The 23807-nt window shown below is 33.5% G+C and overlaps 2 protein-coding genes across 2 annotated transcripts; one reads left to right on the top strand and one right to left on the bottom strand.

The window, feature by feature from the left end:
• The first annotated feature begins 335 nt into the window (after positions 1-335).
• Positions 336-23807, top strand: LOC123669548 (rab3 GTPase-activating protein catalytic subunit). Its single transcript, XM_045603148.1, has 4 exons — positions 336-1670; positions 1775-1959; positions 22266-22521; positions 22600-23807. Exons 1-4 carry the CDS (start codon positions 429-431, stop codon positions 23359-23361), a joined length of 2445 nt encoding a protein of 814 aa, XP_045459104.1. The 5' UTR covers positions 336-428; the 3' UTR covers positions 23362-23807.
• LOC123669549 (leucine-rich repeat and immunoglobulin-like domain-containing nogo receptor-interacting protein 1) lies at positions 3042-14289 on the bottom strand (the record flags this gene model as incomplete). The annotated part of the gene is made up of 5 exons (XM_045603149.1): positions 3042-3446; positions 3515-4055; positions 4159-5712; positions 5811-5946; positions 14249-14289. Coding segments are annotated over 5 exons (2532 nt in total), but the record flags the coding sequence as incomplete, so codon positions are not given.

The following is a 23807-nucleotide window of genomic DNA, read 5'->3' as shown; positions in this document are numbered from 1 at the left end:
GAACATTTTACTTTAACAAAGTTTGTTACTTTAATATTAAAGTTTTGTTTTTACTTTTGTATTGACCACCGTTGTCTTGGTAACAGTTGTTCATACAAACAATTTAATTTATTGTGGTATAGCAGTTAAGGCATTTGTACTACACATCCATGCATTTAAGATTAATATTACAAGTCTATTTTATACTTTAATAAAAAAATATGTTTGAAATATATTTTGAATTGAATACGATAAGCCTTATAAAATATTTGATATTTGTCATTATGAGCTGCCTATTTATGCTACACAGCACTTAAGTTTTTCATATAGAAACACTTGAAACACTTGTCAGTTGTCAACGTCAGTTCACAGCTGTAAATTGTTTATCCACAACTCTATCTTTATAATTTATCAATTTCTATTTTCACCAATAGAAACGATTTAAGAAAATGAATGAAGAAATAGATGAATATGATATTTATCATCAAGATTTTACTACTGCATCAGACTGGGAAGTACTCATTGCGCGTATAGAAGAGATAGTTTTCGAATGGCGCCTGGCTAAATCTAAACTGCTTAAAAGGTCCGAATATACAAAAAAGTGGATTACCAAATCAGAAGAAATAATATTTCGGGGATCACGTTATACTCTTTCATACCATGCACTCGAACCTAGTAAAAGTGAAAATGTAGGAAATGATGAAAAGTCTTTGTTATCAGAATTACACGAAGGTCTTTGGAACTCGACAGCAAATTTTATGGACGATTCAGACGGCAGCCCCTTTCCTGTATCTCAATGGTTTGGGTTAAAAAGATATCTTATGTTGTGCCCAGAGTCACCCCTTGTTGATGGGAGTCTTATTAGGCTTATTATGAGCTCTGTTAATATAGCGTTTGCAAATATAGACTGTGGTGTTGCATTCTTTGTCAAAGTAAGAGAGCATTGGCAACATTCCTATTTAGGTATATTTGAAGATAATGAACACAAAGTAAGTTTTAATACAATACATCTAAAGCGTATATCAAATCAGTGCTCTCATCTCAGTGGCCTTGTCAGCTTGTTTAAGTCTAAAATAGCTTCACCAGTTCCTCTTGATGCTGTGGTGTTAGCTACTAAGTTTTCATACGAGTTAAAAGATTTGGATTCTTTTGCTTGGAAAAGAGAAAGTTTCTCAAATGAATTTTTGTCAATTGATGGCTTTGATGTTAAAAAGTTAATAGAGCTCCCTTTTGGATCAGAAAACAATCCACTACAAAGTGCATTTCTTAATGCAATATGGCCTCGTTTCCTTGAATGTGCTATAGTTGAATCTTCCAAATTTTCTGATATAGATCCTATTATGGCACCTACATGGACAATTACTTTAAAATTAAAAAATGATTTAAGTTGTCAACTGTCAGAAATTATTGGAAAAGTGATGGGATTATTAGATAATAACTATCTCCTTATGGACACATTGGGGTTAAGTAAAAGTTTAGGTTTAGTGAATCCATTAAATAAGATTACAGAAGCTCCCATAACAATATCAAAGCTGGTTAAAGCTGCTGTAGGAAGAAATACTCAAACATCTGAATTCAAGGGTCCAATTTCAGATGATTTGTTAATGCCATTGTTATATTATGTATTTCCTGATGCAGTTGAAGACAATAACTTTTCTTATTCTGATAATCTAGAAATTGATTCCAAAAAGGTTGGTATTAAGTTTACTTTTAATACAATATTCTTTTAAATGTTACTTATCTCAAGCTATCTCTACGTCTACTATTTTAAATATCTTTTACATAATACTTGCAGGATAGCAATGAACCAAAACTGTGCAGTTATGTGAAAACAAGTCCCAAAGATGGTCTTGTTTGGAGGTTGTCTGTAACCGCTGCTCGGTTAATGGATGCAGGTGGACTCCCGTATTTAGCTCATTTCTGGTATGAGTTTATACAAGAGCTCCGGTATAGGTGGGAGCACAGAGTACTTGTGCCAGGGTATGTAAATATGAAAATAGTTTTTACTACTTTAAAGAGCCATCCATACTAAGATATTTGGTTATTATTGTTGGGTTAAGGTGAATAAATAAGACTCATATAATTTATTTATATTATACTTACACTAATAATGTAATTTGCATTTACCCAGCAAATAATCAGTTATTTTCTGAGGTGTACGTTTAACAATATATTTATTTACAACAATACAGTATAATAAATAATTGCTTAACATTCATTAGCACCATTTGGATTGAGCTTCAATTGGTTTTATTCAATGTATTTAACATTATTATATTTAATGTCTAGGTATACTATTTACAACAATTTAGATTTTTTTATTTCTACTTACAACTTTTTTCATTGTAAATGTAGACTAGGCTTGGAGCAAATATTGAAATAATGTTGGGTATTATTATATTTACCTAATTATTTTTAGATTCCATTTCAATTCTACTAAGACTCTAAGTCTAAGTCTTAGTAGACCTCTGTTGACATAATATGCTTATTATTGAAAAACAATGCTACCTTCGTATTTATATTATTTATCTTCAAGTACCATTAGTTGATTAGGTACAATTATTGAAAAATTCTAAAATATAATTAACAATATAAATAAACTAGACAATTGCCTAAAATATTTAATATTTAGTAGAATATATAAGGTAAGGTTTAGCACTGATTGATTTTAGTGTTAACATTTTTGTAACTTATTGTAACTTACATCCTGTTAACACGTTCATTAGGACAAATTATTAACTTTTTTTTTCTTTAAAAATGTCAGAGTGCTATAAAACATGATAAGTTTTTAATGTTACATTTGTTACAAGCCTAATATGTCAATGAAAAAAGTCTTACCCCTTAATATATTTCATACTTTTATAGACTACCTAAACAATTGGCAAACAAACTATCAGAATATGGAGTATGTATCATGGTTTCATTTTAGCTTCATATTACAATAGTTAAAAATGTATAACATTAATTGTAATCTCTTTTCACTAAGGCGTTGTATACATTTTTGTGTTGTAGGTTTCGTTTGTAGATAGGTTATGTTACTCTTATCGTATTATTTTTTTTGCATTTACTTCGATGTTTGTGGCTGTGACGGTGAATATGCCGGCGGGGGCAGGTGTGAGCCACATGACCGCATTTTGAGATTTTGATAGTTTTACCTATAGGTTGTTTATTCCCCATTAGATTTCCCCACACCGTATTTCTTGCGCGCTATAATGGCACCAAACCACCTCTGGTTGGATTTCGCGCCATGTATATGTCCATATCGTGGTCCGTCCAGTTGTCAGAAGTGTCGCAGTAACCTAATCCTATTGAACCTACACTATATCGACTGGCAGGACGTGATCTTGACCTAGGTCTTCTTCTAGAACCTGCAGTGCCACTAGTAGCACCACCAGCTGCTCCACTTAGTGATAAACGTGAAGCTCGTTCGGATGCTGCCCCCAAAGATTGACGAGATTGTCGTAGATCTAAAATGAATAGCATATTTAATAATTATCATTATTATTCAGTAGGAAAAAATAAGTATTGAACATACCAGTTCTAGATCCCAATAAGCTTCCAGGATAAGCAGGAGCTCCATATCGAGCCGAGTGCGAATAACTGTGCTGTGATTGCCCATCAGCTAAAGATCTAGCTCTTCCTGGTCGACCAGGTAATGGTTCAGGAGCAGCAGGTTCAGTATAGGAACGGGCTCTGGGTATCGATCGTGCGCTATAAGCCGAAACCTGGTCCCATTCACGTTGTTTTCCAAAAGCGCCTATCGTGGCTAGTGAAGATAACGGCCCGCTTGGACTTGGTGTTCCTGTGAGTCCTCCACAGCATGGGTTTGGAATTTTTTCTGGTAGCTGAGTATGTAACCGGTGTACAGTTCGTGATCTACGACGTGAGGCTGCAGCAAACACGAGGACGGCTACTACTATTGTTCCACATATTGCAGCACTAGCTGCTATTGTGATTTTGTCCATGTTAGTTGCTGCAGCGGATACTGTGCGTACTTCACGGCACTGTGTATACGGGACCGTTTCAGGGGTTACGTGAACTTCTTCTAATGAAATTACGCAGACTACGATACATTCCTGAAAATATATTCGTATGTGTGTATTAAGACATTCAAATAAATAATTAAAAATAAGAATGGCAAAAATATTAAACTTTAACTAAATATTTATATTATAATACCTGAGACGGAACATTCTTAATTTTAAATTCTCTTTCACTAGCTTCAAGCGGTGGCCCCTGTTTAAAGCTTTTATCTCCAAAGAGTCGATAGACTACACGAAAACCTAGTATATTTGCGACATTTGAATCCCATTGTATTATAACTGAGTTATCCTGTCTATAAGCATTTTTTACAATTACTTCATTTGAATCATCTACTATTGGTTTTTGTTGAGGAAAGTTCATGACTAAAGGTGGTCTTTGATGAGGAGCATGTCGCCACGTAGGTGCAGCCGGGCGCACAGAGGGAGTTTTACCTGTTTTACTGGAAATAGTCGTAGGTGTTGTAATTTTAAAAGTCGTAGTTTCACTGGTATTATTACTTGTCGTTGTACCTATTGTAGTTGAGCTCGAAATAGTCGATTGTATATTAGTTGACGAAGGAGGCATTACTGTTGTGGTTTGAATTATGTTTATTTCACTCGTAGAAGTCGTATCTGAAGTTATTGTGGAATTTGAGTCGTTATCGCAGATAAGTTCATTTGGTTCAAAACTATAAAATCCACGATCACGGAATTGGGGTGGACTACCGCAAAATTGAGGGTTTCGCTCACGTGAAGTAACTTGGAGCTCTCCGTTACGAATCCATTCGATGATCCATCGTAAACGACAATCGCAATTTAAAAATCGCCCACCGAGACTTAAACCTCTTAGGCTATGGTGAAGATGAATTAAAGCTTTTTCTTCGACTGTTCGTAATGGATTGCCGTCTAATGCTAGTAAAGTTATTGAAGGATTTTTTAGAAAAGCATCTGACGGTAATTTGTTAAGTAGATTAAATCCTATATCCAACACCCTTAAATCAGATAATGTGGCTATTGCTTCAGTAGGAAACTCTGGTAACAGGTTGTTCAGTAAACTTAACGAACTTAGTGTGCTCTTTATCCCATAAAACGCTTCTTTTTCTAAATTAACAAGTAAATTCCTTTCTAAGTTGAGTGCAGTTAATGAATCTAAACCATCGAAAGTAAGTGCACCGTCGGGTCCCGGTAGTTGTCTTATGCTGTTTTGAGATAGATCGAGAAAAGCCAGACTACGTAGTCTTCTTATACACTCTGGTACAGTTTTTTGTTTTGTTCCCTTAAGGTTCAAGTTTTTCAGTGAATTTTCTAATCCAGAAAATGCGTGTGGTGACAATGTCACATTATTGTCAGATAATTTGAGGGTCGTCAACTCTTGCAAAGTTGAAAAAGAATAGTTTTCTATGTATGTGATTTTATTTTTGGAAAGGTCCAACAAAGATAAATTTGTTAAAATTCTCAGTGCTTTTACAGGTACCTCTGTCAGCTCATTGTCTTGTAAGTTTAAGTTTTTTAGATATGGACCTTGACTTTTAAATGCATTATTTTCAATTTTTTTTACTTTGCATCCTGATATTTGTAAATTATGTATCGCTAAGTTCTGGAACATATCGTCCGTTATTAAATGAATTGTAGAATTATTAATGTATAGAAGGTCTATCGCTATTTTTCTTGCACTTGAATTCAGTGTAGATAATAAAGTTGAAAATTCAACCTGTAAAAGAAAAAGAGTACTTTAATAATAATTTTTACATGATAATATCAATATTTAGGCATAACATAATACTAATTATGATTTTTCATAATACATACCTGATCACATTGTACAGACATCTGTCTGGCTAGATTAAAGGCGCAAACACAAGTGGCCTGTAAATCTGGCTTGTCGTTCCAAGGGCATTGTGCTTGAGAGCAATGAAAAATTGCCATTAGCACTGGAAACAGCAACCGGAATTGCATGTATGTGTATTTCTGAAAAAAATAAAAAATTTCTTTTGAAACATTATTTTAAATATGTACTTGTTGGATAGCTTTCGCCTTTACACTATTGAATCATTGCATGATGTTACATATACAATAAGTTATATGTAAAATATATACCCCTTTAACTGTAGGTGTATTAAGTGGAATCTTTACATTAATTAAATTTGATTCAATTTAAATTATTAAAATAGTTAAAATAAGATACTTGTAGGTATTCTACAGTTTTATTACGTCAGTCTATGTATAAGTTTTTTTTTATATTACTAGTTCGGCAAACAAGCGTACGGCTCACCTAATAAAGAGAGAGAAGGCAAGAGATTACCGTAGCTTATAGACGCCTGCAACACCAAAGCATCGCAAGCGCGTTGCCGACCCAATCCCCAATCCCCCTCAGGAGCTCTGGTCACCTTACTCATCAACAGGAACACAATACTGCTTGAAAGCAGTATTATTTAGCTGTGATCTTCTGTAAGGTCGAGGTACTACCCCAGTCAGGCTGCTCCACATTTTGAGCAGGAAATTCCTGCTGTGCCCTACCTCAGTTAATTCTATGTCTCCTGTGACAAGTGATAAAAGTCGAGAAGCATCATTTTACACGGGGGAAAAACGAGATTAAAAAAAAACTTGTTCGTAAACTATTTGGGTTAGATTCAACTTCTCTTTTGTAGAGTAAAACATTTTCTTTCAATATACATTTTAGTATTTTTGGTAAATACCTATTTTATTTTGAATTTATCTTACGAAAATAACTTTTGAGTTGTACCTTTTTCACATTTATTAAGTGTTAAATTTGTAATAAATGATATTTGTACAGTTAAATTACTTTATACTTATAACTGATCTTTGTGTACAATGTAGAATATTGATCCTTACTATCCTATTCGATCCTAGCGTAATGTGTTCCAAACAAAAGATAAAGATAACCTTTTCTTACTTTACTAGTCCGGAAAACTGGCTTTCCCTGCGCGTGTAATGTTTAATACGTGACTATTGTTTAGCAGACCATGCCTGGACTATTGTTTTCGTTGAAGGTTTTATTATCGATAATAGAAATGAGAAGAAACGAAAGTTATATTTGTGTCTATTTTAAATTCGCTGTTAAAAGTCACAATTTGTTATTTAAATTCAAGAATGGTATCTGCATTAAAAAAACCTGATCTTCTGTTGAACAGTCTAAACTAGTAGGCATTCATTCGCTAAATCCTGTAACATCCCACTGGGCCGATTCTTCTCCATATAGGAGAAGAATCGGAGCTTAATTCACCACGCTGCTCCACTGTGAGTTGGCGCATATATTCCCTAACATGAGTAACGGCCGCTATCAGGTATTTATGATAACAACAGGGACCGACGGCTTAACGTGGTCTCCGAGGCAAGGCAGACATCGAAACCCGACAGGAATATTTGTACAAATACAAATATCTATTCCGAGTAATAATCGAACCCGTAAACCGTCGGTGTTTTAGTTGCCTACACGCAGGACTACACCTGAGTAGTCCTATCGAGTTGGAAATAAATTCATTTAAATAAGTAAAAATATTTCCTCTTGAATCTAAATTATTTTATATTTTTGAAATTATTTGAGAATTTGCTTTTTATTTTCTTTAAATATTTAAGTAAAAATTTCGTTGATATGGATGGAGCCGTAAAGCTTGTACAGTTGTACTACTAGCCTATTTTGTTGAGTCAACAGAACCGTCATCCGATTTCGCCGATAACGGTACTCTACTCAGACGTCGAAGCTATGTGAGAGCCAGATGTTGATAATTCAGTTTTGTGGATTTAAATTATCCACTTTTTTTATCGATTATATTTTGTTACCTTGTCATACATTGCTTGCGCATACATTTTTTTTATATTTTTTGACAGTTAATCTATAATTTTATAGTTATTTTATTCCTATTGATTGTATATAGACCTTTTTGAATGGCCATGTTTTGGAAAACTAATAATAATATAATACCTATAATATAATATAATGATACCTAAAAGTAGTGCTTATAACATGACTATAATCTACTTGAGCGTATAAAAGACAAATTGCTGATTGTATAAAAAAAAATGAAAGTGATGAATTTTAAGAATCATAGGTGTTTAAAAATATTACTCGACGCATTTTCATCGCACATAGAAACTTAACATTTTAAATTAATGATTCAATGTTATCTCACTTATTATTTTATCGCGTTCATTGAATTTTCCGGTGCATCAGAATTAAATATTTGTAATGTTTGTTTTTCCATCTATCATTACATTCCTTACATATCGGAAATCAATTATTATTTTTACAGTAATTATTTCGAGTGCAAAGTAGCTCTCTTGCTGTAAATACTTCAATTTAACGAGTGATTTGAGTATTGCGTTGCCTGATTGGCGTGTTGTTTATAAATAACATTTGAAGTTTGAACGCGATATTTTAAAAAAGTATGTTAACCGCTGACTGCGTGATAAGAAATTTAGATTTGGCACGTAAGAACAATATACTGAATTTTGAATTAATTCTTAATTATAATTCTACAGATAGCTAGAAATTCTCATTGAGACTAATTTATATTTCAATTTATTTTCTTTATGGATCTTTCTAATTGATCACAGCAAGTATTACTGTAATGTTAGGTTTAGGGGTCAGAAGGATTTTAGCCCGCCTGAATGCGTAACAATCGGTGGCGGACATCACGCAGACGCGTGATGAACCCGATCATCATTCCCCGTTTAACCTTTAGAAAGATCAACCTTATCGGTTTCAAAATGTAATCTATAGTAAGCAGGTGAACCAAACCATAGCGCGATTCAAAGTACTTGCAGCGCCATCTGTTATGAAATAAACGAACTGAGATTGTTGCTACAAATTTATTTACGTCGAGGTTTTAATACTTATATAACAATGATATAATATAAAAAATACACCTTAAATCAACGGTCCACAATAGAAAGGATAAAAGCATTTGTCTCGGGTCCAGAAACACCAGCACAATTAAAACTCGAAACGCACAACGGAGGGTTCGTCCTACACTTATCTTTTGTTGTACGAGTGTTTTAAAATGATAATTTATTAATATCGTCATTAGAAAATTAATTAAAACATTAACTATTTTAGTATTCCTAGTATCTAGGTAAAATATTTTAAATCGCTAGTAGCCAGCGGCACCGTTGCGTGAACATGAGTGTCCAAGCAAATTAGTCTGACAAAACTGTTGTGGACTGGCGAATTCGAGACACCAAATTTGGAAAAGATTATTATTTTAGTAATTATAACAACATTTTAAATTATTGCTTTTAATAATACTCTCTCTAATAACAAAAAAACGCTAAATGCGAATTGTCTTCGATCACAAACTTTAGACATGACGAATAAACATTATAGGCAATTTGTGCAAGGTTGTTACAAATAATGCCTGTGCTTCACTAAGGTCTAAAGTCGCTAGGACTATTAAAATGATCTGCCAAGAAAGTTCTCTGCTAAAAAAAACACGCACAAAGAAAAATATAAGGTTTGTGGCAAATGCCTGCTTTTGAGTGCAATTTGAAATTTTCTTATGTCTTAGTGTTTCAAATTCTCTACAATATTAATTAGTTATGATTTTATAATAATCTAGATTACCAATTACAATAACTTGGATAACCAAGAAAATATTGTGTTTTTTCTGTATAATCTACGTCAGCTAACGTCAGTAGACGAAATTTTTCAGTCTTTTAGACCTTAAAATAAGGCAGACCTTTTTACTGAAAACATAATAGATAACCTAATAAGTCAAATTATATTGCAAAAAATAATCACGGTATTTTCATGTAGAGAGAAAAAAAAACACAAAAATTAACGGTTCGTTAATATAATCCAATGGAATTGAGTAGATATAACAATCCGTATTGTTTTTTAATCAATATTAGTTTTTCTTCTTACAAAATAGTAACGATTGCCTGTACATAGTTTTGATACAAAGAATGCTTAGAAAGCGCGACTCCCTAGACACCACTGTGTTCTGTTTGTATCAAGAATGTGATTTAATTGATGTATTTGCATACTAGCATGTAAATAATCAGATATGATTAGGCTGCGGAGATTTAGAAGACTACATGTTAAATAAAAGGAACAATTTCACTTTTATGTTAAAACCATTATTTAAGCCATGATTCAGCGACTGAACTTGTCCCTTAAAGCCGTCTCTGATTGGGGTGACGCAAACCTGGTCAAGTTCAACGTCTCTAAGACCCAGGCGTGTCTCTTCTCGGCAAAACGGAGTCCTTTCCAACTGACTCCCTCTTTCCGAGGTGTGCCCGTGCCCATATCCGGCCACCTGGACCTTCTTGGCGTTACTTTATCATCCACCCTCAATTTTGGCCCATACATAGAGGCAAAAGCTGAAACAGCTGCCAAAAAACTGGGCGTCCTGTCGAAGGTGAGATGATGCACTGGTCGCCACAAAGCTGCAAAGCTTGCATCATCGGCGTAGGGTGGCCGGCCTGTCGGTTTTTTATCGGATACACTTCGGAGAGTGTGCGCAAGAACTCCATGACCTGATTCCCCCCTCCCCCTTCTATCATCGTACAACCAGACGCTCTGCGTTACGTTACCCTTATATGGTTGACATTCCCCCTATACGCACTAAGCGATTCGCTAGTACATTCTTGATCTGTACGGCCAAAAAATGGAACTCTCTATCAGCGTCTGTGTTTCCCGAAAGCTATGACCTGGGAATCTTTAAGTCGCGAGTGAATAGGTTACTTCTAGGTAAGCGTGCTGGAGCATCTTAGACCGCATTTTCACTTATCATCAGGTGAAATAGCGGTCAAACGCCAGCCTATCTATGTATAAAAAAAAATCAATTTCGTAAATAGGTTTACAGGTACAGTGCCTTATACCTATTAAAAACATATAATAAACTTTGTGTCTTGAAAATAGCAAAAGGTGTCTTCTTCAAAATAGCAAAAGGTGTCTTCTTGAAAATAGCAAAAGGTGTCTTCTTCAAATAAAACTTTATAATCGTTTTTAGTTCTTTTTTTAACATTTTGTTTTATTTGTTTCATGAATGTCTGAAATCATCATAATTACATATTTGTGATTTTGACCTACCTTAACAATAGATGTCGATATTTTGTTGTAACATTAATTTTAGCTTATTACACTAAAGTTTCTAATATATCATATAAAATTATATGCGAGTATAATGATTATTTCAAACTAAAAGCACATTATCATTAAACAAATCATTTTCTCATCTAACATTTCTATAAGATTACATAGAGAAGGGGTTTTTAAATTGACCTGACCCACACTTAACATCATTGTTTAGTAAATGAATGGTCAATTTATTTTGGAAGTGAATTTTAAGTCAACAATTTTATATAATTGGTTATTTTTGTTATAACGGCAAAAGTTTCGCCTTGATGATTTTTTTATGCATGAAATTGTAATTATCTATATTATCAATAATTATAATATTAAATTTAATATTTTAAATAGTGTATGTATGCAATTGTATGACCGGTCGTTGCTAATGGACATAATAAATCTGATAATCTAACTCGTACGTAAACGTGCAATTAATTCTGATTTAACTGACGGGAAGTTTTATAGATTTCGCCGATTTTTATTTTGTGCAATATCCTTTTCAATATTTTTAGTATACCTAATTAGATGATAAATTTGGCGATAAACAAAGCGTGGTTCTTATTATAAATCAGTATACAGTTAAAAATATTAATTAATCGATAACAAGTTGTTATGTGTATTAGTTACAATTATTAATATTTACTACAAGGCGAAGCCGATGGTTTGAATATTTGAGTATATTTTTAATGTTACACTATGTTAACACACTAATGTTATCTTCCGTTTGTTTAATACGATACGGGCCTTTTTTAAATGTCTGTATTGAATACACATCAATTAAAGATTTTACGTTATAATTATCAATAATAAACACAAGTGGTCACGCAAAATGCCATTCATTGAAGTTTATTCCATAAGAAACGATATAAGGCGCACATTATAAAAAAAACATACGCAACGGTCACAACTCACAACACTGGTTTGAGGCTGTTGTATTGGCGGTTGCGGGTTCGATCCTCGCACATGACAAACATTTTTATTGGCCAAGCAGATGTTTGCCGTGGTCTGAGTGTTTGTGCAGTCTTTGTGGGTCTCCCCAGTGTGCCTCGTAGAGCACGTTAAGCCGTCAGTCCCGGTTGTTACCTGATAGCGATCGTTACTCATAGGAGGGAATATATCCGCCAACCCGCATTGGAGCAGCGTCATAGATTAAACTCTGATTCTTCTCCTACATGGGGAAGAGAACTATGCCCAGAAGTGGGATATTACAGGCTGCAACAACGAAACCAGTGACGCTTTATGTATTTAGCTGTAACAAGATATAGATACAATTGTATACCAAGATTTACTGCACCGATACAAAAAAAAAGCAAGCGTCGATTTATGTTTTGAGATATAGGTTTAGTAATAGAACATTTTAATTTTTAAATATCCATGTAATCGATATTAAGGACTCAACTTCAGTCGCGTGTCGTTGTTGACATACACACTTTTTAATTTCTTTCTTTAAAATAGGAAAAGAAACAAAAATGGCATACGTTCGTTAGTCATAGGAATGTGAGTAAAAACCTCGGCATGCGACGATGCGTTAATGACGAGTGGGGGCCTGGCGTAAAAGCCGCGGCCGCGATGACGAGCGACGCGCGACCATTTCGTCTTACCGTTCACATAATTATACCGACATGATACTACGTCTTCGAGTACATCTTCTAAAAGTCGTTGGCTTTGTTAGTAAACCAGTTCTAATCATGTCGTTTTCGTGTGCCACTTTGCTGTCTTAAAAGTTCTATAACTACGTGGACTACTTTTTATTTAACAACTAACGAATGTCTACTGAATTATATCGTGATACAGAACCACGTGTGAATAGATAAAATTTGGTAGTTAAATAATTATTCTTATTTGTTATTTATAGTTTTTTTGTGTGATAAAGGAAAGAACGTCCTCTCCTGTACGGGAGAGAGGCATTTACTCAGCAGTGTGACGTTTTCAGGATTATAGTTTACGTTTGACGCTTCAGCCTTTAATATCCCACTTCTGGGCATAGACCTCTTTCCCCATGTAGGAGAAAAATCAGAGGCGGATATATTCCCTACTATGAGTAACAATAGCTATCAGGTGTACATGATAACAACCGAGACCGACGGCTTAACGTGCTCTCCAAAGCATAGAAGGGAGACCCACAAGGATTGTACAAATACCCAGACCACGACAAACATCTGTATGACCAATACAAATGTTTTTCATGTGCGTGAATCGAAGCCCCAACTGCCAGCGTAACAGGACAAACCAGTGCTGTACCGTTGCGCCAACGCGTTGTCAGGACTTAGGATTATAGTATAGTTCAGTTCCTACCTTAGCCAGTAGCCTACCTTCTTACGACTTTTCAGAAGTTTCACTTCTGCCGTATGTTGATTGTACACACACACTTTTTTCTAATTTTCTTCTATACAAACCTTGTTTATACAATAAGGAACACGAAAAGCATTACATGATACAATTTGTTGTACTCGTCCACTAGTATCGCGGTACGTATATTTCGGCGATTTAATTTTATTTATACCTGTAAGAGTCATAGATTTTTGATAGATTGATTCTATATTAAGTATTTTAGTTAAAATTACTAAAAGTATAAAAAAGCGAGTGTGCTTTAAACCACACAACTGAAGTAAAACTTCTTTAGTTGCTCCTACAGTAATATACGAAAGGTAACGTCTTTCTCTTTCTATTTTCCCTAAAATGTCTCCCTCTCTACTTCCGTTCGTCTCGCCCGATCACATTTTTAGTAACGCTCTCGTCACGCATTCATCAGTTTACTCCCCAAGTCAAGCGTGTATCAAGAAGTTTTACTTCAAATATAAATAAATAAAATTTTATAAAACTAAAGATTCAAACACGTTAGAACGGTTTCATCTCAAATGAAGGTGAGAAAGTGAGGGTCATAATTATGAAAATAACTTTCTACGACCTGTTTAAACAGATTTAACGCGTTATTGACAATTTTGTGCGGATACTGATATTTGCACGATCATGTTTGTTTTCTTTTTTGAGTACTTATTATTGAGACAATTTTAATTAGATTTATAAATATTTATCTTAAGAAAAAAAAAAAAAAATATGGTTTAAACTAAGATGGTATGGTTTAAACTAAAAATAACGTGAACTCATGTGTTATTTGCCCATAGTCACCACGCTGGGCAGGCGGGTTGGTGACCGCAGTACTGGCTTTGTCGCACCGAAGACGCTGCTGCCCGTCTTCGGCCTGTGTATTTCAAAGCCAGCAGTTGGATGGTTATCCCGCCATCGGTCGGCTTCTTAAGTTCCAAGGTGGTTGTGGAACCTTGTTATCCCTTAGTCGCTTCTTACGACACCCACGGGAAGAGAGGGGGTGGCTAAATTCTTTAGTGCCGTAGCCACACAGCACATAAAGCGTAGCGAGATAAAACCGTTTTCTGTAACTTAACGCTAATAATGACTGCAATGACCGGTGGCTATCGATCTTGTAAGGCGAGCGTGACAAGGTTGAGTAGCGGCGGTGCGCTTCGCACCTGTCCAGTTCAATAAACTATTAAAACATTCCTTATCATTTGTAGTTATTTCATATAATTCACGACATCAAATATATATTTACGTGCGTTAATTGCATCGACTATTGGTATGTTTTGAATATTTTGAACTGATTGATGTCGATTCGTGACTGTTAGAAATAAATGTGTAGAAATTTACTTAAAATACTGTTAACTTCAATCAAACTATCACGTCGGTTTACGACGAAATGTACGATAATTATTTCGTATCTGATATGATATACATTGGACAATTAATTTGAATGATTACAATTGTTTAAATTACAAGTGATTTGCTACAGGAGTGTCATCCACCGGCTCGATCTTACTCATGGATAACCTGCTACTTTACTTAGCGCCTTGGACTGTTAGAAAGCCGAACGATTCGAATCTTTAGACATTGTTGAGATCATCTTAAATATTCAAAATTGATTAATCAGTACATTCAAGCGTTTGAGTATTTGTATAAAATCGGTTCCATAGCTTTTCGTTAAGAGGATTATACTAAGACCAATTCATATTTACGGACTTGTGACAGTAAGATGAAATCTTGTGCCTAAGACAATATTTTAACATAATTAAAAACTAGGTAAATACTATTTATCACATATATAATTATACAGGGTGTGGCGTAAATAGTGGTCCACCGTTAAGGATTCGATAAACCAGGTAATTTCCTATAACATATTACAATTTTATCAATTTTTACCCAAAGGTTCCGGAAATATTTTTATTTTTTATTTTTTTTACGATATTTGTACCCCTTGTTACAAATTTGGTTGTAGTTATAACAAATACCATTATTTTTTCATTTTGATTTCTGGCAATTACTGCTGAACACTAGAGCTATCGTTAAATAACATGTTTTTAATGTAAATTTAAGGCTTTTGAAGAAAAAAATTGGTTTTACTCTACTTTAAACCCAAATTTTTAACATATCATGCTAATTCAAGAGCGATTTTTGTAAAAAAAATGTACTAAGCTGTCAGTGCCCATTCATTTAAAAATATGCCTACTAAATACCAATTTCAAAATGGTATCACAATAGCAGATCCTATTGTTTAACAGAAAGATATCCAATTTTAATTGAAGAAAGGAAGATTTTCATTAAAATACATTTTAAAATTTAGTTGCGTCAATACTTATGATTTTTGTAAAAAAAGTAACTACACTGTCAGTGCCTGTTCATTTTAAAATATTCCTACTAAACACAGATTTTAAAACGATTTGCCATCCCATTAATAAAAAAAATTATTGCAACTTTAATTGAAAAAGACTTAAAATTAAAACAAAAAATTACTACTGTTACAGAGTGATCTTGGCCTAACTTGTAAATTAGAACAAGTTATTAAAAAAAAAACAAGTCATACTGTCATCGTTTATTATAATTTTTTGACATGATTACAAACACTCTAAAAATTACACCAAATGCTCGAAATGGCCCCCATTTGCAGCTATACATGCTCTGCAACGTCGAATATACAGTGTTTGTAATCATGTCAAAGAATAATAATAAACGATGTCATCGTTATGACTTGTTTTTAACCGACTTCCAAAAAGGAGAAGGTTCTCAATTCGACTGTATTTTTTTTTTAATGTATGTTACATCAGAACTTTTGACCGTGTGGACCGATTTCGAGAATTTTTTTTTAATCGAAAGGTGGTGTGTGTCAATTGGGCCCATTTAAATTTATTTGAGATCTAACAATTACTTTTCGAGCTATATCTAATAATGCATTTTTACTTGACGCTTTTTTCGTCGACCTACGGTGTATTTAACCGCATAACTTTCTACTGGATGTACCGATTTTGATAATTATTTTTTTGTTGGAAAGGGGATATCCCTAGTTTAGTACCATGCTAAGAAAACTAAGATATGATGATGGGATCCCAGAGAAATCGAGGGAAACTCTCGAAAATCTGCAATAACTTTTTACTGGATGTACCGATTTTGATAATTTTTAATTTAATCGAAAGCTAATGTTTATCATGTGGTCACATATAAATTTTATTGAGATCTGATAACTACTTTTTGAGTAATCTTTGATAACGCATAGTTACTTGACTATTTTTTCGTCGATCTACGTTGTATTACTCGTCGATGTAATTGAAGTCGGTTTTTTTTTCGTTTGTGAGCAAACACAATTATTTTTTAATGCCTTGTTCTAATTTACAAGTTATGCCAAGATCACTCTGTAACAGTAGTAATTTTTTATTTTAATTTTAAGTCTTTTTCAATTAAAGTTGCAATAATTTTTTTTATTAATGGGATGGCAAATCGTTTTAAAATCTGTGTTTAGTAGGAATATTTTAAAATGAACAGGTACTGACAGTGTAGTTACTTTTTTTACAAAAATCATAAGTATTGACGCAACTAAATTTTAAAATGTATTTTAATGAAAATCTTCCTTTCTTCAATTAAAATTGGATATCTTTCTGTTAAACAATAGGATCTGCTATTGTGATACCATTTTGAAATTGGTATTTGGTAGGCATATTTTTAAATGAATGGGCACTGACAGCTTAGTACATTTTTTTTACAAAAATCGCTCTTGAATTAGCATGATATGTTAAAAATTTGGGTTTAAAGTAGAGTAAAACCAATTTTTTTCTTGAAAAGCCTTAAGTTTACATTAAAAACATGTTATTAAACGATAGCTCTAGTGTTCAGCAGTAATTACCAGTAATCAAAATGAAAAAATAATGGTATTTGTTAAAACTACAACCAAATTTGTAACAAGGGGTACAAATATCGTAAAAAAATAAAAAATAAAAATATTTCCGGAACCTTTGGGTAAAAAGGGATAAAATTGTAATATGTTATAGTAAATTACCTGGTTTATCGAATCCTTAACGGTGGACCACTATTTACGCCACATCCTGTATATACTTACATTTCTCAATAAAATATCGTAACAGTTCTATAAGTTTAATAGTTACAGTAGGTACCTATAATATTAGAGTTCATCTCACTACTACTGCATAAAGATCTGGGGGCACGGTAGTGCCCCCGCCAAGACGAAACAAAAAAAAAAAAAAAAAACGAAAAGCACTACCTATCTTTTCTCGAAGCGCTTCGTCGTTTTTTTGAACCCTCATAACTTGGGTTTGGATTATACCAGATAAACAAAATTCTGGGGATATGATGTCAATAGCGAATTTATTAAACATATAAAGTTTCAATTGCATAGCTCTTATACTTTAGATTTTATTGATACCTAAAAAACCCCGATTTCGTCACTCACTGATGATCATCAAAATTCATAGAGTACTTCCTGAAGTCCCAGAAAGCTGAAACTTGGTATGTAAGCTAGTATTAGTACACAAACAACAAAAAAAATTCTAAAACTTAGAACTTTTACCCCCCAACCCCTTAAACTAGGAGATGGAAGTTTGTATGAGACTTCCGCAAATTTTGATGCTAGAGGTCTGAAAATTGATATAGGGACTCCTTGTTATTAATAATAATAATAAAATATATAAAAAATAAAAATCGGTTATTAGTTTATGTCGAAAATTTACATTTTGTAATTTTGCTATTTAAGTTTTGGCGGAGGTCACCGTTTGCATATCAGTTCAACATAAAATCAAAAACAGCGTGCTTAAACCGAATATTGTGAAGATTGGATGATATTTATGGTATAAAATGTGTCGGAGCTAAAATGCATCTATAATATTGTCATAAGCAACTTACAAAAAGAAGTGAAATCCCACCAAAAACATTTTCATGTAAAATGTTGCCAAGACGAGATCATATGGCTCGCACTGTCAAAAAGTTATCAGATCTCATGTAGAACCAAGCTTCTAACTCTACACGCCCTAACTCTGCAAACCCTAACTTTACAAACTCTACACCTTAGTCAAAATATGTGGCTTGGCCGTTTCGTTACTACCGGCTGCCGATGTTGTAGATGACGACTTTCCTGTCTCATTTATATATATGTATATTTTTTATTATATGTTTATCAATTATTCTTCTTCTTTTTATTTTTTCTTTAATAGAACTATTGTATAACAGAAACGTAATAAACAGTGAATAAATTTTTCACCTTACCACGTGACGGTAGCGAAACGGCCAAGCCACATATTTTGACTAAGGTGTAGAGTTTGTAAAGTTAGGGTTTGCAGAGTTAGGGCGTGTAGAGTTAGAAGCTTGGTTCTACATGAGATCTGATAACTTTTTGACAGTGCGAGCCATATGATCTCGTCTTGGCAACATTTTACATGAAAATGTTTTTGGTGGGATACTCATCTACTAGAATATAATTTTATTATAATTACCAACGTGTGAGCGTGTACCGAATAAAATTACTTATCTAAAGTCAACATAAATATGCTTTAGAAAACTTTACTATCATACGAGTAATCTGTTTGAGAATTTAAACAGATTAAAATACTAGAAACTATTATGTAGTTCTACATCGGTAAATGAAAAAGTTATTTTATATTGACATAAAATAAAACAAGTTGGTAAACGAAAGAATTTCTCTCATATCTGTTTTCTAAAATTTTAAATCGGGTTTCTTCTCGAAATTTTGAATGTATTTCTATACATTTTTAATTTCGTTTGTCTATCACTTTTAAGAAGTCGATAAAAATTATCTTGTTTAATGTAACCCTGATTTTTTTCTTATTAATTCAACATAGTAACAAAATGTATAAATTATATGGTATATTGAATGCAAGTATATGTAGTATATAGATCTCTATGTGTCTGTCGTGTAGTAAAACGAGTAGCGCTAACAATAAAAACTGTTAGTATTACTTAAAGTATTTGTTTATATAAATTTAATTAAGTATGGTGGTAGTTTGCGCGATTTTATGAGTCGTTACTTTCCCAGAAGGTGTCATAAAAGATTGATGGACATAGTCTCGACTTCTATACTAAGCTCGCGACAGCCTTTACTGTTCACTTTTCATGAAATACAATATTGCGGGTTGTGAAGATGACAGATCACTGAATCGTAATGTTTGTCTTGCTTTTGAATAAAATAATTTAAAATTGTTAATGCCGCTATCGATGTCTTTAACAGGACCCAGTAAATATGTATGTATAGATGAAACATATAGATGTGTTTATCTGAAGTCATCACAAAAATAATAAATTGACACCATTCTTTATATTCAATAACTATATAATTATGATATTTAGATTAGATGCTGTACGTCTCAAGTCTCGTAGAAAAATGTACAGTAAATGAGTTCTAGACACTCGTATTAATTAGAGAAATGTAAAGAAAAACTACATTATTCATTAACCTACTTTGAATAGATAAAATAATTTCAATGAACACCACTAAGTGTTTGTAATGAAAGAAAATATGAATATAATGTAAATGCTGTACCTACTATAAAGGTTATCTACGCGAGTTACAATAGCGATCCCACGGTGGCGTAGGCGCCGCTAAATCGTTAGTCGAGTACACGCCGACACAGTTACCCCGTCTATTGTCTCGGGTTCGACGCCTTAGGGTTTTTGTCTGTTAGCGAATCTTTAGTGAAATTTGCGGAAATATATCGACATTGATGAATGAATGAAAAGCTATCGACGCTTTATAAGAAGTAAGACAGTTGGTAGCCTTCACATTTCCCGTTCATTGACTTTCATAGACGATAAGCTAATTGAAACAGTCAGAAACTGTCTCGGAATTTGAGGAGCCATTTATGAAATACGCCATGGTAGATGTTACTTTTTTATACTATCACCATTGCCTCTTAATGCTGCGGTATAATTTTGGTGACTTGAAATATTGCGTCAAGAAATCTTTTCGAAAAAAGTAAATTTCTACAAAGTCGTTAACGTGGGCCTCACTTTTCTTACGATTAGAATGTTTGGCCCCTCTTTATTAGAAGCGAGTGAGTGCCTTCCCTCGCATTAAAGCAAACGAATAACGTTTAAAAGTTATGCTTTTAAATACATGTGGTCGATAAAAATAACGATTGTAAATTGAACTGAATTCATTAAAATTTATATTAAATAAATAACAACAATAAATTATATTACAAATTGAAAAGTAAAGCTTTGGAACAGTTTTGTTGAAACTCATTACGATGATCTAGTGCACCGTCTAACTGTATTTTAGTTGACAAGATTACTTTGTTAGTTTACTCGTTGACATACGATCAAACTTTGTCTATAACAAACTTCTTATGTCAACCTAAAATAATAATACCTATATAACTTATAAATTGTTACACACTTGTTTTTATTGCTTATGTAAGTATTTATATTCAAATTCGTTAAAATATTTTATGTTTTCTTGTAAAAATACTAATGAAATTCTCACATATGCTAATAAAATACTTATTTTATATACTAATTTTTTTATACCTAAAACTTTTTATTTTTTCTAATAGTCATAAATTTTTGTCACTTAGAAATTTTATGGTTATTGAAATAATTTTTTAATATAATAGTAGTAATCTGATTACATAGTATGTATGTAAGTACATAACTTAATGGAGTTAACAGAGTTATGACAGCTCATATTAAAAGCTTTTAGTGAACCAAATTATCGTACCTACCTATCAGTAAACATGAGCAGTAGGTAACTGATTGAATATGTTGACTCACTTTAGAATTCCGTTAATTCATAACTTTTATATTTTACGATACCTAAGCGTTTTTTTAATGATAAATGTGTTTAATTGACGTTAACGTCCTATATTATAAATTAAATTTAGAGTTCTTCACAAATTAATTTATATTTTTAATTAAAGAAAGGTATTTGTTTACTTTTTGTACTTGGTTTGAGTAATTATTTTATTGAATATTAATTAATATAGGATCTTACCATCTTGCGAAATTCCTTTTCACTTTTCCAAATATCCTTTGAAACTGACCACTTTTTACAATCACTGTCACGTTTAAATTTCGTTTAATCACAGATGTCTGTCATAATTATTTCACAACAGTGGGAAAGGGGTCACTTTCGAGGCATTCGAGCTTTTGGTAATGGTGTTAAGCAGGGTTAGGTCGGTTTAGCCCCATGACTGTGGGATGGATGCGCGCGCGTCACTCGTTGACGACGGACTGTCCCGCGCGCAGCCCCACCACATCGCCCTGACCTACACACAGTTGCTGTGGCCGCATCGGCTTCGGTAAACAAACGGTTCAGCGACCGATTAGGCGTTAAAAATCTTAAAAAAAGTGCTCTTCTGAAGTCCGCTCGTGCTCTCCAGTTGCGCTTCATATTTATTATTCAATAAAGATAACGGTTTTCGAACAGCTCAAGCACTTTATTTATTTCATACTATGGTAATAGCGTAAAACCACAGACGTGTATATCTATAGAGATGTTGTTTAAAGATAAACTAATAGAAATTGTTTTAATATAAATCTACATATTTAATTGTAAATATTCTTAGGCTTTGAATAACGAACAACTTGTTTAGTGGCAAATTTACATACACGAAAGAGAAACTGTGCCGATGCGCATTCTTTTGATTTATTCGCTTTCTTTTCGAGGTCATTTCTTTATTTTATATTTTAAAGTTTTATTTTTTGTGAAAGTTAAAATTAAATTCTTTTAAGTAAAGGTCAATATTTTAAGATGTAGTATATAGTAATATCTGTGTAAAGTGTATTAATTGGTTAACAATATTCTATTAACTAAGTATCTTTAATATTTCTATACCTATCAACTAATTGCTTATTGATTTTACTAGGGTCGTCGAAGGTGAACCTAACGCTCGGACATGTTTGTTGCATCAGAAGTTACAGCTTTTAAATTGTTGCATTAAACGAGCTCAAGGCGGGTCTAACAATACTACAGGAAATTCATCTGATGAAGAGTTTTTCGACTGCTCAGAGAATGAAGAAATAGATGATCAATTACCTTGGGACCGACCGGTTGGGCGTCTGCATCGACTTGAAGACGTTACTTTAAAAAATGGAGCGCCATTGTACATTCCTCGTACTCAGGTAAATTGGTAGACATTTTAATTTTGTTTTTTAAATTTAAATCACATTAATATGTAAATCAATAAATTTTGTACTCAGGATCCGGCTCCCAAAACCGAAGATCAATTAGAAGAAGATGCCGAATTAATGGTTAGATTAGGTGACGATGCTAAGGCATCAGAACTTCGTGCTAAGATGATGAGCGCCTCCCTTCTTTCAGACATGGAAGCTTTTAAAGCTGCTAATCCTGGTTCAGAGCTTTGTGACTTTGTGCGTTGGTATTCTCCCAGGGATTGGAAACCGGACAATGGTGGTTCCTTGGGAGACCGCATGCTTTTACCGGGAAATCCTTGGGTTGAAGCTTGGAATGTAGCGCGACCGGTTCCAGCAGCAAGACAACGACGTCTGTTCGATGAAACGCGAGAAGCAGAGCAAGTTTTACATTTTCTTCGATCGCGGACAGTAGGAGCGGTAGCAGAACTTCTACTACCCGCTATATTGAAGGCCGGTGCATTAAAAGCTATTTCGGAAGGAGTCACTGCAACAAGCTCTTCAATTGGAGGTGTCGATAAAAGACGTACTTTTGAAATTGCAGCAAGAGAGTTATTTGATGCCGAAAAAGAAGCCTGTCGATCTATTTGTATGCGAAAAGTGTTAGGTAGTAGTGCAGAAGGTCAGCCTTTAGACGCTGCCGGTAGAACGAGAATTTTATCTGCCATGGGCGGCGCTTTACCTGCGCCTACGCGTCGTGAATTCACGTTGAGGGTAAAAGACGAAGTCGCTCCGCAAGTGATGCGCGCAGCTCTCTCTAATGACATGACGATTGTAGGAGCTTTCACTGAACGTACCGTTTGCTTATAGACCCTGTTATAGCTGTTATGAGACATAATTTATTTGAGTAATTCCAAGGTCAATTTTAGTGATTTCTATTCCGATTAAAATTTTGCTTTTTCTACTGGAATTGATAATTTTTGTACATTTATCTTTTTTATAATAATCATATGTCAGATTTTCATTAATTCTTTGCGAAATAAAAACATTTGACAAAATTAAGTAAACACAACTACAAATCTTTTTAGTCTACTTTATGTCTAGTTACAATAAAAGAGTCAATAAATTAGATAGATATCAATAATATTATTAATTAGAATGGCTAGCTTGATAATAAGATTATTGATTAAAATAAGTAGAAGTATTGTTGGGATTGCGGGATATACGTAAAACGTTAATTGTTGTGAAATAGCTGATATTTTGTAAGGAGAACGTTCTATATGATTTATTATTAAAATATATTGATTGTTTCGTGA

The sequence above is a fragment of the Melitaea cinxia genome, chromosome 3, assembly GCF_905220565.1.
Source record: "Melitaea cinxia chromosome 3, ilMelCinx1.1, whole genome shotgun sequence".
In the NCBI taxonomy this organism is placed as follows: Eukaryota; Metazoa; Arthropoda; class Insecta; order Lepidoptera; family Nymphalidae; genus Melitaea; species Melitaea cinxia.
This window is presented reverse-complemented; position numbering and strand designations above follow the sequence as displayed.